At 41.4% G+C, this 17,250-nt stretch overlaps 2 protein-coding genes across 2 annotated transcripts in view; one reads left to right on the top strand and one right to left on the bottom strand.

Annotated features, from left to right (window-relative positions):
• Positions 1–17,250, bottom strand: part of LOC104624892 (catenin alpha-1-like) — a gene marked incomplete at its 3' end in the record, with an annotated part of 45,203 nt that overhangs the window by 8,519 nt on the left and 19,434 nt on the right. The window lies entirely within an intron of this gene.
• Positions 720–3,105, top strand: LRRTM2 (leucine rich repeat transmembrane neuronal 2). Its single transcript, XM_010292370.1, has 2 exons — positions 720–1,142; positions 1,480–3,105. Exons 1-2 carry the CDS (start codon positions 1,139–1,141, stop codon positions 3,024–3,026), a joined length of 1,551 nt encoding a protein of 516 aa, XP_010290672.1. The 5' UTR covers positions 720–1,138; the 3' UTR covers positions 3,027–3,105.

Raw genomic sequence — 17,250 nt, 5'->3', positions numbered from 1 at the left:
AAGGGCGTGAGAAAGGCCACAGCCGGGGCGGGGGGGGGGAGGGGGGCGGGCAGAATAGATTTCCTAGTTTCAGAACTGCATGTTGTCAAGCCAGATTCCAATTAAATTTCTCCTGTGTCCTAACACAAGCTTTGCTTTTTCCAGAAATTTCTCATTGCTCGAAACGTTTGCTCCTGTCCTTTGCTCCCGGGCTGCATGCTGTACTTGGAGACGCCACCGTCATGTAAATAACTGTTCTCTCCCTTTGCCACTTGTGCAGGGACCACAGCCACACACAGTTGTTACGCGTAGCTTTAAGCTGCCAAATCCCTCTCACCTCCACGAAAAGCCGGCGCTAACCAGCATCCTCTGTTCCGACTGTGCACACTTCGCATCTAAAGTTCTTTTTATGCGGCGATATTTAACAGAAAACAGGCAGCAGCTAGCACTACGGCGCTTCCAACCGCAGCTCTGCGCTGCTTTTAACGCCAGCTGAATACAGCCAGCACAGATGTAGGAAGGAGGGAGCGGGGTGGTGCAAGTCTTTCCTATTCCTTCCATCGTAGGGACGCAGGACTCCTACCGTTGATGTGTCCGTCCCCCCCCCATCGGTGGTCTTTAACATGATCACAGTATGCACCACAATGCTTTAAAACAGCAAAGCTTCTGGAAAACCCAAACAAAAGGAACGTCACCAGGTGACGTCAGCCTATATACAGCTCTGTGTGGTCGCAGCGCATAAGCAAATCCATTCTTGTACCGCTTCCCTGAAAAGCTTTTCAGTAAATGCACTCATGCTACTACAGGAGCTTCTCTCAGCAATAAGCCACCCATCTGCCATCAACAAGTTAGGACTAAAGGAAGCCACAGCTGCGGAAAAAGAAATCATGAGCTTCAATTAAACAGCTGAGCAGCCACAGAGGACGAAAACTTGTATTAAGCGTTGATTTAAAAATTGCAGACCTGTCAGAAGAGATCAAGCCAGAGATTTCAAAAGGAATATTCCAAGAGAGCATGGTGGATTCAATTTTGCACTAGTATCAAAGGACACTAAACCCAGTAAATTATTCAAAGGCTATCTTACATTAGAGCCTTTTACAGACTCACCGCGTTGAGTCTAAAACTACGACTGAATGCAACCTCCAATGTACTCAAAAGAATGGGTAAGTTCCTGCATTTCTATATACCTTGTATAATGAATGACCGGCTATGCTTTAAAGGAACAGTTAGGTGCTAGAGCAAATTTTTCTGCACTGAACCTTATGAAAAAAATTGTTTTCCAATTGTGACACTGTAATCCTCCGTAATAGAGATAAAGACTCATCCTAAGTGTAATATCCAAGTATGCTGTGTTTCTGTAGTAAGTTGTTTCTTGCATTTAGAATTAGCTTGTCGGAAATGCATGGCAATGTTATCTGCAGTGAAATCTTCCGTCGTGATGTTCAAAGTATACTGATAAGGCTATCCTATCTTGTTGTTTTCCTAAATTATATTCTGCAGGCTTACATTTCAAGTGGCCATTAGGGGCTCGTATGCTGGCAGCACTATATGCAATGAGTATGGTTTTAAAAATGCTGCCTGCCTTGGGCATGGCTTGTCCACCAAAATGTCGCTGTGAGAAGCTGCTCTTTTACTGTGACTCTCAGGGGTTTCACTCAGTGCCAAACACCACTGAAAAGGGCTCGCTAGGTTTGTCACTGAGGCACAATTATATTTCTGAACTTGAAAGGGATCAATTTGCAAGCTTCAGTCAACTTACTTGGCTTCACTTAGATCATAATCAAATTGCAACAGTCAGAGAAGATTCTTTTCAAGGACTGTATAAACTTAAGGAATTAGTCTTAAGTTCCAACAAAATCTTTCATTTGCCAAACACAACTTTTAGCCAGCTGCTTAACCTGCAGAATTTGGACCTCTCTTTTAATCAGTTATCCTCTCTGCACCCCGAGCTCTTCTACGGCCTTCGCAAGCTACAGACCTTGCACTTGCGTTCCAACTCCCTGCGGACCATCCCAGTCCGCCTGTTCTGGGACTGTCGTAGCCTGGAGTTCCTGGATTTGAGCACAAACCGCTTGCGAAGTTTGGCTCGCAACGGATTTGCTGGGTTAATCAAGCTGAGGGAGCTTCACCTAGAGCACAACCAGCTGACAAAGATTAATTTTGCTCACTTCCTCCGGCTAAGCAGCCTGCACACGCTCTTCTTGCAGTGGAACAAAATTAGCAACTTGACATGCGGGATGGAGTGGACCTGGGGCACCTTAGAAAAGCTCGATTTGACTGGAAATGAAATCAAAGCCATCGACCTAACTGTCTTTGAAACTATGCCTAACCTTAAAACCCTCCTCATGGATAACAACAAGCTCACCACTCTGGATTCCAAGATCCTAAGTTCGCTGACATCCCTCACCACCGTGGGCCTCTCTGGCAATCTGTGGGAATGCAGCCCAAAGATCTGCGCCTTGGCCACATGGTTGAGTGGCTTCCAAGGTCGGTGGGAGCACTCCATCCTCTGCCACAGCCCCGACCACACCCAGGGAGAGGATATTCTAGATGCAGTGTATGGTTTTCAGCTTTGCTGGAATTTATCAACTGTTGTCACGCCCGTGGCTACGACATACACAGTTCCGACTACCGAGTACACGAAAAGAATAAGCTCTTCTCATTTCCATATGGGAGACAAAGAGATTCCAACTACGGCAGGCATGGTCGTTACCACCGAAGAACATTTCCCGGAGCCAAACAATGCCATCTTCACTCAGAGGGTAATTACAGGAACAATGGCTTTATTGTTTTCTTTCTTTTTTATCATTTTTATAGTGTTCATCTCCAGGAAGTGCTGCCCTCCCACATTAAGAAGAATTAGGCAGTGCTCAATGATTCAAAACCACAGGCAGCTCCGATCCCAAACACGGCTGCATATGGCAAATATGTCAGACCAAGGACCCTATAACGAATACGAACCCACCCACGAAGGACCCTTCATCATCATCAATGGCTACGGACAGTGCAAGTGTCAGCAGCTGCCGTATAAAGAATGTGAAGTATAATACCTACATGCCATCAAAAATTAAACCAGATAAGTAACCTATTTTAAAATTGTAGGGGACCTACCTACATCAGATTCTAATTTTTACAAATGTTGACATAAAGCCTAATTTTCCAAGCTACTTAATGGAAACACTGTTTATGGAGTGGTGCAGTATTTTTTATTTTTAAGGTTTTTTTTTTAATAAATCCATAATATTTTCAGTGGTAAAGAAGCAATGATTACATTAGACTTGCACCCCTAATGTCTAAAAGTCTAAAAAGATGCTCACCTCAAACTATGTAAAATGTTTCATGTTATGTAATTATATGACTGTGTGTAAACATTTATACCCAAGTCTCCATATTCTACTTTTTCTAATGAAAACAGTCCGAGGGGAAGGATACTGGATATCTGTACAAAGGTCTGCAGGGGGACATACGCTCCGTTTGTTCCACTGCAGCTGTAGGATCCCAAACACTCCAGCTGGCTCCGTTCACTTTAAAAGGCAGCCTTGGAGGAAGATTTTCCTCCTCTGATAATTTCACTCCAGTAAAAAAAAAAAAAACACAACAACAAACAAAAACCACAACCACACACACCCCACAAACGGGGAAGGGAAATAAAAAAAGGCAACGAATGTCCAGGTGGGGAGTTAAGTGCATTGGGGACCAGGGAATTTATTTTAATTTTTACATACAGTTTTCCTATCTGCATTCACAGCTTGGCTTGCTAAAGCTCACAGCAGATACAGAAAGGAGTAGTTCACACGGTCACGAATTAGCAGGACGATCACAAATTAGCAGGATGACTCTCCAGGCGCTTACAAAGTCGGCAGCGTAGCTTATTTAGGAAAGCTCAGTACGACAGGATTGATTCTAAATATTAAGTGCATTCAATTCTTACCAGCTCTCTGGTTTGATGATGCTTTTCGTGAATTCAGGCTTATTGCTTAAGACTATGAACACATGGCATTTCAACACCTTTTCATGTGTAAAAACCCTTAATGCAAGTTTTTCTTAATTAAAAGTAAATATCAACCAGGAGGTAAAGGAGAAAAGGGAAGGAAGGAAGGAAGGAAGGAAGAAAGGAAGAAAGGAAGGAAGGAAGGAAGGAAGAAGCCTCTCTTTGTCCCCCCACTGCCCCCCCAGCTGAGGCTTCCTCTTGCCTGGAAGCTATTTTCATGCACTAACTCCACTGGTTTCTCCGGAGACAGAATTAGCCCCTGTAATATAAGCTCTCACTTCTCTTCTTGCAAAATTCAAGGCAATTATCAGTTCAGAAAAATAAAAAAAACCAAACAAATAATATTTTCCTAACTTGGCAGAAAGTATAATTAGCTTATAGAATAGTTCACTGAAAAATGTTTTGTTTCTTACTTGATATGGGACAGAATCTAAACCAGTATGCCATTTTAAAAAATCATATATAAATATATACACACACACGCATCTCATTCTTAAGGAGTAAATTGATTTCTTTAGCCAGAAGTACCGTATTGCTATTTATACCATATTATGAAATTATATGTAAATATTCGCAGATCTATGCAGCGATGGTGGTACTCAGATGCCACGGGGGCAGGGGGCGGGGGGGTTCGCAAAGGATTATATTATTTTTAAGTCAACTGCTCAAATATTGTAAACATTCTAACCAAAGCTAAAAGGACCAGAGGGATGGAAATTTTTAATATATATATACACGTATGTATAACTAAAAAGATGTGTTGTGTCCAATGCTGCAGTGTTAAACAATTACCAGCACACACCGATGAAGAAGAGAAATTCCTCACAGTGTTGACATACCTTGAACAAATCAGTAATTACAGTATGCTAATTGTGTTGTACTAAACTATTCCGCAAACTTTTTAAACAGGAAGAAACCACTGCATAAAAATCTGTTTGCTATTTCACTCTGCTTTTATATATCTGTATTACCACTTAGTGAGGTATTTAGGGTGCAATTATACAACAGTTTGATGTTTTATTGTGAAATGAATTCGTCCAAGGCAATTATAGCAAGATAAGTGTGACTTCTGTTAAGATTTTACATAAAGATTTTTCAATTACTGGTTTTGAAGATACTAATTTGCATCATTTTACTTTTACATACAATGCCCTTATTATAAAACAAATATTTTGTTTACTTCCTGCGACTCTGTACTTTAATGGAAGAGATTCAGCAAAGCCTAATGGTTTTCCATAAAGATACCTTTGAACCCTCGTAACTGTTTAAAGTACAATGAGCCAATTTACACCTATTCTAGGAAATCAATTACTGCTTTTAACCAACTATAATAAATCCTGCAGGGCAGGTGGACAAAGAGCAAATATTCTGTATGATTAAATCCCACGCAAGTCAGAAAGCCAGACCTAAACTGATAAATATGAAAACGTACTGGTATCCAAGGGTATTTAGATGCTTGTAGAAAGCCTTGTTTCATTCCTTGCCACAAGTAAGTGCTCACAGCTCTTCCCTTACGTCCAAGCTTTTGCCCTGCCCCGGGCAGGAGACCGTGCACCACTGTCTCAGCAGCAACCTGCCCCTGCCTGTGCACCTCCGTACCTTACACGACGGTCTGCGCTGGGGGGAACCGGAAAGCAGACACTTTTGGGAATGATTCTCACGCACAGCTGTAGAGTACCAGCAGAGACAAAGTTATTACTGAACTCATTAATTATACTGGCAGCCAAATAATCTTGCTACACTATCATCAACCATCAGATGTCAATACTGAACTCTGGTGTCCTCAGCTGCATTTGCAAGAAGAAATTCCACCCTTCTCCTCCACACTCAGCAGAAACCCTTGCTGCAAGACAGTTCAAAAGGTACCATGTCAGTCTTCCACACAGTAATGAGAAGTGGCCGCTTGACAGAAGTGCTGAGGTTCCTCCCAGGGAGGTGCTTTGCCAACAGCCCAGCTCTGTGCAGAAGCCCACTCCATCTTTATTAGCTTATAATTGTGCCCAAGAATAGTAAAGATAGATGTTCCAGCAAATGCTGGATTTAATCCTCTTCTCCACCCCAGCCTCTCGTACTGATTTCCCAAGCATAAAGCACTGTTCCACCATCTCTCAAGGCAAACACACCCATGCACTCAACTTCGCTCCCCCACCAGCATCCCCAGTTTCCACTGGTCCTGCGGTGCTGCCTTGGCTTGCAGACAGCAAAGCAGGAGGCCAGCAGATGCAGCCTTGCACGGCACCGTTCAATTCTACTTTAACTCTCTGTACTACACACTAATGCACAGCCAACCTCCCAAATGCCGTGGTTTATGTCTGCCATTTCCAAAACCATTTGTTGCCAGGTTCCAGGCGTAAGCAAAGCAATTCCACAAACATTACATTTAGGGTAACAGGTATCATAAAACTCACAGAATGTCAAGTACCAGCGGTGAAGTCAACTTGAATTCCCTTAGGAGAGACAGCAAACAGCAGGCAAAGCCATCGCTCTACACAAGGACACAACCAGAGGCTGTTAATTTTTGTGGTTTGTTTCGTTTTTTTAAAGTTAGTCTTCCATTCTCAATTGCTTGTGACTCTTCCAGGCCAGGAGTATATTGTAATAACTGTGCTACTCGGCAGTCTCTGATTTATTTTCTTTATGAAACAAGACCCATGATGATTTGGTTTAAATTAATCATATTTCAGTATGCGCACTGGCTGTTGACAAGAAGTTGTTAGCTTGCTCTCCTCAGATATCACCTCTGTTGCACAACCTCAGTTTGTGCAGGTACTAAATGGCATTATAGGTGCTTCACCACCCCAGGCACAGCCTCATGCAAGTGTTCAGGGCCTTTTAGAAATGAAAATTTCTTCTACTGCTCTTGAGATCCTCATCCGATCCAAAAATCTCCTCCAGCCTCACTGATCTCCAGCCAGCTTTTCCTCCTCCCCACCCTCATGTCAGTGAAATGCAAACCTAGCAGCACAAGTTCAATTTTTACAGTCATCATACTGGAACAGGTCTGAATTAATGCTTTCAGTTCCCCTCTCATTAGTCACTCTGCATTAGATCATCATTTAAATGCACACAACTAAAAATTACTCAATAAAGAGTAAAATGGGTTAGCATTTAGTCTCCGGCTGAAGTGTTCCTCTGCACAGAGCTCCCATTTCCCATCAGATGGAAACGTAATTAATGCTGCTGTGTCAATGTTTGGTTTTGTTTGCTTTTCCCCCAAGCAGAAGTTACCTGATTCTTCAGCGATAGGCCTAGCCTGCATGCAAATCTAAGCACGTGAGCTTATGTCCCACTACCTCCTCACCCCCTTAGAAGACCGTGGAACATTGCTAACATGTAAAGTCAGAAACATCCAGTGGCTTTAAACTACAAACCTGCACTACACACTTATTTTTTCATGTGTCTAAGTTAATTTCTGTACTATTTTAATGAAAATAAAGTTGATTTAATTTTGTGATCTGCGTAGCTATCAAAATCCATCTGTTCAGACCTATGAAATCTATCCAGAAGCTGAGTTTCATCTTTCTTATGAAGTTTTCCATAAAAATTAAACAGTCAGAGAGGGATACAGTATTTTTTCTCCCCACAAAAAAAGGAACAAGCAAGGAAACAACAAAAAATCACAGGCAGTTGCACAGCAGCAGCTCCTCCCTCCCCACACCCTTCTCCGTTGCAGAGTCCTGTACGCTAAAAGCGGTGCTAGGCTTTGCTTTTTAAAGCCATCATGTTAGCAGGATGCTTAAAGATCATTTCAGAGTCATATGGAAATTCAGCATTTCACATCTTGTACAAAAAGCTTTTGAGAGATATCTAGGGAAAGGTAACAAAAGCTTTGATGGATAGCATCAAGCCTCAGACAGGGCAAAACTTGTGCTACCTAAGGGCAAAACACCATGCAGCTTGTGCACCTCTGCTGTAAGCGATGAAAAGCGGCACCTGCTATCCTCCAACCACTCCTTTGTAAAAAAACAAAACAAAACCCTCCTCATTTTTCTTTTTACTATCATGAAAACATTAGCAAGTGAACTATTCTACCAGCTTAGCAACCAGAGATTAGAAAGGAGTCTTAAATGCATTGTATTTAAATTATGTTTAAAGAGCCACTTTCTGGTGGGAGGGGGTGTAAGTAATGGAATTAAAGCGCAGTGTACAGAAAAAAATTGTTATTAAAATTATGTATACTGTAAAACTGAATTTGCCTCTTTCTTCCTCCCTTTTCAAACAGAGGTGTCAAAAGCTCATTCCTTCACAATATGTAAAGACCAGCCTACATCCTCTACAGTTTAAGAGCACATCAGCACTCTGCAAAGCAGACAAGTCAGGTTTGGCCCAGCCCATTTGCCATAATCATATCAAGTAGAGCACTTTCTGGTTTACCACAATAAATGAGCTGGTCTGTATGGGTTCGTCTCAAACAAGGTGTCTCTTGACTAGCAAAAATTGTTTGTATAAGCAGGATAAGAGAGTGACAACCAAACCAAAGCCAGACTCTCAGCCCTTGAGACTGAACCCCTTGCGAGTACCTGCAGCAGGAACAGCACAGGCAGTCGTATCCTCTCCAGCGTGCTGGCATGAGCCTCAGCATGGCCCGGCAGAGGCTGCCCACTGGGCTGCTGAGACCTGGCTCCAACCCTGGGTGTTCCCCTTGGGTCGCCCCGTAGACCAGCCGTTGGTCATGGTGCCAGCCAGGAGCGTGGCGCTTCCAACAGGACCACCTTGCCAACAATTTAGCAGGGACAAACAATTCGTATAATTTAGAGATGTTGAACTAGCAAGGCTTGACTTCAGCTCTGAATTACAGCCATCTAGAAAGTGTCAGAAATACATTCCCTGTACAAGAAGCGTTCTTTGTATGGGCTACCGCAACGAACGTAACATTCAAAAATCACAGTGCTTCAGTAACACGAGAAAGATTTCTGATTTAGAGACATGACAAGTTCACGGACACAACCCAAAAGCCTTGATACAACAGTTGAACAAAAGAACAAGTTTCAGCATGTTCCAAGATGATTACATGCACTGAACTGCCAGCTAAAATCATTTTAGTAACTAAGCCTTAGCTGCATTTACTTTTTTGCAAAAGGTTTGGCTGGAACAAGTTCTTAAGGGTTTTAAATGTCAGTTGGCTAACTGCCTCTCAAATCCTTCTAATACTTCAAAGCAGCACAGGATAAATCTATTTTCTTAAACTCTCAAAGAGACTAGTTTTAAGATAAAAAGCATCTTAAACGCAAAAGCAGTTGTTTTCACAAGCAAAGGTAAGATACACAAGAGAAAAAAGGTGTTCTGAATATACTATGCAAAACCTTTAAATCCAATTAGTAACAAGGAAATGTCAACATCACTAGCAACTTACTTTTAAATGTAGGGTGTGTTAAGACAACTGCAAAAAACCTGAGACTCAAGAATCTGACCAGAGAGGACTGCACAAATGAACTGAAAATTGCAGGACATCTGGGAAAGTACCAATGCCATCCTCCGATGAGTGTACAGGCTAACGGACAGAATTCAGTGTGAGCATTCATCCACCACAAAACCAGAACGTTAAAATTTACTGTAATCTGTTCTTAAGGAAAAAAGCTTTATGAAATCACTGTTACCTAATCAATAATTTCGTTACCATGAAGATACTAGGAAAACAATTGTACTATAATGAATTAAAGCTCTGTCTGTCATATTTGACATCAGGATACATGTGCTCTGGGATTTATTTGGGAATTTTTTTTTTTATGATGAAGTGGCAACCCTGGCCCAGGTTGCCCAGAGAGGTGGTAGATGCCCCATCCCTGGAAGCATTCCAGGTCAGGTTGGACGGGGCTCTGAGCAACATGCTCTGGTCAAAGATGTCCCTGCTCACTGCAGGGGGTTTGGACTAGATGGCCTTTAGAGGTCCAACCCAAAGATTCTATGAAACACCACCACCACAACTACAATTGCCTCATTAACAAAATTTCATGTTTATCTCTGTGATACATGTCTAAAGAGGTTTGGCTACTAAGGACATCCAGCAAACATTTCTAGGCTGAGAGGTAACCAAAACACTGTTCTAGTTCTTCCGCCAGTTTTAATCAAAGTCTAAGATATTTGACTTTTTCTTCTTTCTTAGTCTGCTAAAAAGGACAAGACCAAAAACTCAAACATACAGAAAAATCATCTGAGACCTTCTGAATTGGCAGCAAAAGAAACAGCAGCTAGAAGCCAAACAGTGACCAGAGGGGAATGTATCTTCAGTTAAATACAAGGTCTTCTCCCCAGTACTTAACACAAACACTTCCAACACACACACACACGCGTGCAGAACTAACGTGGTATTCTCTACTACCAGGACATTTTAAGAAACCAATAAACCTTCCTTTAAAAAAATGAACAAAAAACAAAGTATCTATTCTAAATGCTGTTCAAGTAATTCATCCGTTTCCTCCCAGCAGGCTCTACTACTTTTATGTTGAATCCTCAAGAAAACTAGACAAAGTGCCGTTTTTCTTTTCCGACAATCCTTACCCCTGCAGAGTGTGCAGTGCATCCACTGTTTGATATAAGTGCATTATGCTTTATACCAGTTTAAAAAAGCAGCCTTATGTCATGAAAAGTCTTGAAGTAAGTGGAAAAGGTTCATCCATCAAGAAGGTTCTTAAATAATGAATGGGTCATAATTCTTTACAGTCAAAAGCAATTAATTTTCTGTAGTATAATCAGGAGAATAAATCTGAAAAATCCATTCTAATGCCTCTGAATCTGAAGGTAGTGTTGCAGCTGAATTTTTAATCTTAAAATACAGGAGCAATGATGACTTCTGCTGTTTAAACATACAATCTTCTACCAAACAGAACAGCTTTCCTGCATATTTAATAGGTAGAACGGGTTTTGCGAGACTGCATGAGATTAAAGACAGCTCTAGATACAGGAAATGCATTTCAAGTAGAAAGGACCTTTCAAAATACTTCTCAACTGTATAGCTACAAAAATTCTTGAAATATCCTTTACGAAGTGTACACAATACTGCAGAAAAGCTTACTGCAAAAAGTAGTTTACTTATATGTTTGCCAGGAGCTAAAAATACTGAGAAGAGTACAGACTCCAGCTCAACCCTACAGGAAGTATTCTTATTAGGATGCATTTGCTCTCTTCCCTTTAACAAACTCCTAAGTAATCCACCACATATCCAGAACCTCTGCCTCAAAAGCCATGTGCTGTTAGCTGGGACAATCTATTTGAGGGCAGAAATTGATAGCTTCAACCCCGATACTGGCTGTAGTTTTTAATCTTTCAGAGCAAAAATACTCTAAAATTAATAGAGCCCTTAGTAAAGCTCATAATGACACAATCTGTTAGCAGTGAGAAGATGGGACAGGGGACAGGGACACAGACAAGTGATCTTCCACCTCTAAAGGCACCATACAACAGTTAACAAGGGGAAAACACATGCATTCCCCTGTACTGCAGACACTTTCAGAGGCTTTGCTAACAATCTCTGCTTTAAATTAAATTTTAACTGACCCAGAAGGGAGTCGCACAGTGAACATCCTCAGGACGTACCTATCAAAGGACGTGAGCCAGGAACAAACTACTAAGTTGGGAAAACCACACAGCGGGACATTCTGCAAGCCCCCAGGTCTAACCACATACCTCTCATTTAAATAGCAAGAGATATTAAAGCATCATTTATGTTGTCCTCGGGATAAGACAACACGCTTCAGTAAAGACGTGGAACTACTCATTGATCGAGTCTAGCCCTGAAGCATGCCATTCCCAAACGAACAGCAACATCTGTTGTACCAAGGTCTACAGAGACTTAGGATTAACTCCATGTTTCAAATCCTGGTTGAATAATTTAAAGGTTAAGGAATTCCTCCTGAATCTTCCCAGATAGTCCTGAAGATGGAAATAGCCGTATCGCTGCTTCCAGGTAGGACAGGCACCTGTCTCAGCCCCCAGGGGAGCAGCAGACCACACTGCAAGGCAAAGCCAGAGCAGAGGCAGCCAACTTTGATAACTCCTAGTGACAGCTGGAAGCTCTATAGGTATCGAGTGTACATCTTTAGGGCCATCAAGAATTTAATAGCCACAGGTCAGGCACAAAGAGAAAGCCATCTCTAGTTTATATTCTGCTCTGTGGATGACTGGTGTAGCTCTGGGACATCTATTAGCACCATGGCAGCTGTGGAACTTGGAAATAAGAGAGCTTTGACTACATAACAGATGCCTTTTGCCTGCAATTAGCATCCAGTCCTAAGACACCAGCAACTTCAAAAAAGGCTAAGGTTAGACATTTGATTAGGTTGAACTACAGAAAAAAATACAGTAAGCTTTGGCAGGTACTACATCTCTAACACGACACTATGCTCTTGAGCAAAACAAAAATAACAGATACCTTCAACAAGTTCCTATAGTCTATAGTGACAGTTAACTTTTAGGAGATGTCTGTACATCCCTTACTGAAACTACAGCGTAGCATACTCAGTGTCCCACGCGTAATGAGCTTTTATCAGGTATTGCTCTCTGCCTGTGAGTGGAATCTAAGTCTGTAAGACCAGCTAAAATATGTCAGTCCTTTGGATAAGGGACATCTGCTGCCCATAGTTAAAATAATTCAACACCCACATAGTCCACGACATAACGTAATGTAACAATGAAATTAAGACTAAGGCATTTCAGATATTTACAGACCACACACACAACTTCAATATACCTTCAAGTGCTGGAAACTGCTGAACAAGTTGCAATGCCTCTCCCACTCCAAGTTTTGGATTTGGCAGCGATGTAGGTATTTGTTGACAAATCTGAAACTTGGAGAAAACCACCACTGTGTTCCAAACCTAAAAAGTGTTTATGGAATGAATTCAAAGCTCTTGCTCTCCTGCTGCAGATATGCCCCCTTACCAGCAGGGATTGGGACCGCAAACGCCACGTGACACGCAGCGAGGTTCTTGCGCAAAAAGCGCTTTCACAAAAGTGGTAACATTACCTGGAGATGTGGAATGTCAAAGTGCTCAGCATCCTCCTCTAACGTAGTTCAAGACTACTCCAGGATCTTCCCATGACTAACAGCTGTCTGACAGCACGCCGTAAAACACAGCAGACAAATGAAAGCACTGACAAAGTGGAGAACGACTCCAGTGCACTACGCAGATAAATTTCTGGGATATTACCCCTTCATATCTACAACTGTCTATGGACAACAATTAACTTGACAAAGCATGCCAATGAGAGTGTCCAGAGACACATGAAAAAGTTTTATGCTACATTCAAATGAGCTGATGCTACTAGACTGCAGACTGCTTTCTTGTTCTTAGTGGGCACTCGATCATTTGAATACACCACAGTAAAGCTGCATCATCAAAATAGGAACTTTCTGACACCTACTTTTACTGTCCATTTATTCAGAAACAGTAATCTTCATCAGGCAAATTAGTAAGTGGTCATCAGCTTTAAGAAACAGTTTCAATTTTTTATGCAAACCTAGCTCCCTTGCAGCACATTCTGTTCACTACATCTCCTCTGACTTCAACCTGCACTGTAACAGTCAAGAACAAAATTCAGTCTGTACTCACTGACCATCAGACACCCACTGGAACCATGAAAATACACGGAAAGCATTCCTAAAAGATGAGGTTATGTAAATAACAAAACAACCCAACCACCCCATTCCTCAACAACATTAATTATGCACATATATGCAATGAATAAAAAAATAATATAGAGATATGAGATAGTAAATCCACCTGAAACAATATGAAATGTATGCAAGCAGTGGTCCTGGGGTACTAACTGAAAGCAATATTTAAAAATAAAAACTAAACACACATACAGAGCCCCTCCCTCCCCCCCAAACCCCACAAACAAGAACAAGCCAAACCAAAAACCCAAAAGCAGTAACAGGGAAGTTTACCAATGGAGGGCTGAAAAATTTCTAAAAATTCAGTTTCAAGAAGGCTTTGGGCCTCTGCAGATGCGAACCTCTGCACAGTTTCAAGGATATAGGGATTATCTTAGAACCAGACTCCTCTTATTATGTTAAAGAAAACATTAAGTTATTAGTTATCTATATACATGTACATCAGCTCTGATCATATCATCTTACCCTAAACCTACATCTGCTGAAACCGTGTGCCTACTACTTTACAACTGCCTTTTTTCTGCGCTTTTTACCCATTACCAGCTGCAAGTAATCCCAAGTAATCCATCTTACACTTCAGGTATTTCCTGGTTGTCTAAACCTCCAGCTAGCCTAAATATTGCTCAGTTGCCATGTATCAATTTAAATGGGTAAACTATGCTAAAAATATGACTAGCCTTAATCTTGTTTTGTTTGGGGTTTTTTTTTTAATAATTACTATATATGGCTTCCTACATTTGCTTGTGCAAGACCAATGTTTTAACCTACTGAAAGAACTGTGAATAAATGACAAGTCCACATACTTGACGCAGATTGCTCACAGACACAAGGTGCAAAATATGATAAAGAACAAAAACAGGTTTCAGTGATCTGAGCCAGGAAAAAAGAAACCATACCACTCTGAGCAGAAAAGAGAACTTCTTTGTGATTATTAAAACAGTTTCTACAAAGGCTATTACACAGGCTGATTTCTATTTTGACAAGTGCTTTGGTTATTTATTTATATATTTTTTTAATATAATGCAGTTATAATCAGGAAAGGCCTATTTTACCAGTATGTTATCAGAAGCACTCCACTGTCTTTGAAACAGATATTTCAAATTAGTAACATATTTCCAGCATCTTCATTAACATAAAAAAAAACAAACTTCAAAAGTCTTACTTCCACATACAAGAACTATAATTTGCAACTTCATTCTTGCAGAGTCTGTTCCCTAACAAAAAAGAAACATCAGGAGAACACACAAGTTAGTCTTCTTCCAAATTTTGTAACATCTTTTGACTTTAATGGCAGCTGACCAAAACCTTCAGAACTGCTCCAGGCTAAAACCCATTCCTAATTCCTGTAACTTGCTCCAGAATTCCCACTCCAGGGCAATGCTGGAAGTAGCAGAAAATGCTGGGTCTGGTTAGCAGATGCTGGGACTGGTTTGTAAGCAGTTCACATTTTAAGGACAATCAGATCTCGACCATGTGAAGTGACGAATTTCATCCTCCAGCCATGCAGAAACCCAGTTACTAACTTGTATATACGTACACCCCGTGCACTCCAGCTGCAGGATTAGCTAGCAATTTCATTCAACTATCTTCACAGGCAACACTGACTGAGCAAGTCCTCTTTTAAGCAACAGTGAAATAAAACCTTTAAAATTACTGTCTAGTGCTACCAATGTATTATTTCTTGAAGGGGAAAAAGTGGTATTGCAACAGCACAAAGTAATTTTTTTTAACTATTATTTTCACCTGGGAGGTGGGGGAAGAAGGGAAGGGATGAAGAGAGATGTCTGTCTGGTCTGGAAAACAACAGATTCTCAAACATTTTGTACTACTTTTGTACCACTACCAGGTAATGGAGCTACCAGTGTTCTCTTAAGGCCCCTTCTTGTATCTAAAGTTAACAGCATAGGTTTTATGCTATAGAGAATACAGGTTCTATACCTCTGCCATACATTTCCACCAGAGACAAAAATACTTATTCATACAGATAAGTAGTGGTAGAGAAGCGCCAGGGGGCCAAGAAAATAATCCTACAACACTACGCATCTTTTTCTTAAGAGCTCAAAAGAAAACTGAAATTGGAAATAATACATCATATGCTAAAACCCAGTTTCATGGAACAGAGTTTTCCCAGTTTCCATTAAATCATGACATTAGGACAAAGTTAGGACTCTACAAACCAACCTTGGACCCAGCACTAACAAAGCAAACATACCTGAAACCTTTTGCAAAACTTAAGAGGTTTATGTTTCTTACCACCTTGAACACATTTTCTAGTTGAGCTCCAAAAGCCAGGCTGAAGGGCTCTAACTTGCACCTGGTTAAGCCTGCCAGGTCCCCACACACCCTTCAAGCGGCACACTTCCTCCCCAGAGACCTCCATGAGATGGCAGCTCATGTCTAGTCAACAGATGGGAGGTAGAAGAGTGTCGAGGCTCTATTTTACACATCTCCAGATGTAAAGAGGTTATTTTGCAGTGGGTCTGGCATCCTACTCCTTCAGGAGTTTGCAAGTTTGGATTCCTCTTCTCTTCCCTCCCAATCATGAGCAGGCAGGGTACGTGCCTGAGCCGGGACTCTCAGGACTCCAGTAATCCAGGTCCAGGCTGCTCTGCTGTGGCCAGCCGCACCTCTGTGGCGCAGGTATCTCCTCCTGCGCCATCCTGGACCACAGCCCCAGCTCCCACCCAGCCCAGCAGAGCACAGAAGAAAACATGCAATGGAAAAGCAGCGAGTCAGCACAAACAGCCTGCACCATCTTACGGTGTGCATCTACACAAGACCCTAGAGATGTATCAGAATTGCTGATAAAAGTTCTATTTTAAACACACAGTGTTTCTTCACACAGCACGCAGGTGAAAACAAAGCTGGATCACCCCTGATTGCTGTGAAACCAGGTGAGGCCTAATCCAGGCTGCTCATGAATGACAACTGAGGAACTCAAGGAGGGCAGCACAATATTTTGCCAATACTTACAGCTGTTTCCTCACAAGCTATTTTGTTGAATGACGACTAGTTAAGCTTGGCTACAGGTCAATTCATCTCACTTTCAGTATGGCTGGGTAGATGGGAGTAGCAGGATGGATGGGGGAACATCTCGGAATACCAAATCAGAGGGACAAAATGCTTCTGCAGGAGCAACAAGACAGCTGCTGAGGCTGGTGAGTAATCTGCTACTGCGGGGCAGTCTTTACAGGCTTGATTTTTCATTTTGATGTTAATTAGTAACCTTATCTAAAGAACATCATAAGTTTTTCTTTTGCAAATTACATGAACTAATAGATACATCAGAAATATGAAAAGCAGGCTGAAGTTTACACCTGCAATAATTGTAAGAGCCTTGAAATATTTTAGTTTTTATCATATTTTACATGTATGTGAAAGGCTTTAGAAATAGAACAACTAAAATTGGAACAACACAGACCCCTGCAAAACTCAAATTAAAGAGAGTGAGCCAAGACAGCATATGCCCTTTCCAAGAGGAAGAGAATGCATCATAAATCTGGGACTAAAGCCACCTAACTCCTGGCAAGACAGCTCAGAGAAACAGATAATAAAACAATCCTACCAATACAGTCATAAGACATTCAAAGCTAGAATTAATGTAGCCTTTATTCGTTATTAGAAATATGAATAGCTTTAGTTTGTGACAGATTTTTAAGTATTTCCT

The sequence above is a fragment of the Phaethon lepturus genome, unplaced genomic scaffold, assembly GCF_000687285.1.
Source record: "Phaethon lepturus isolate BGI_N335 unplaced genomic scaffold, ASM68728v1 scaffold34178, whole genome shotgun sequence".
Classification (NCBI taxonomy): Eukaryota; Metazoa; Chordata; class Aves; order Phaethontiformes; family Phaethontidae; genus Phaethon; species Phaethon lepturus.
This window is presented reverse-complemented; position numbering and strand designations above follow the sequence as displayed.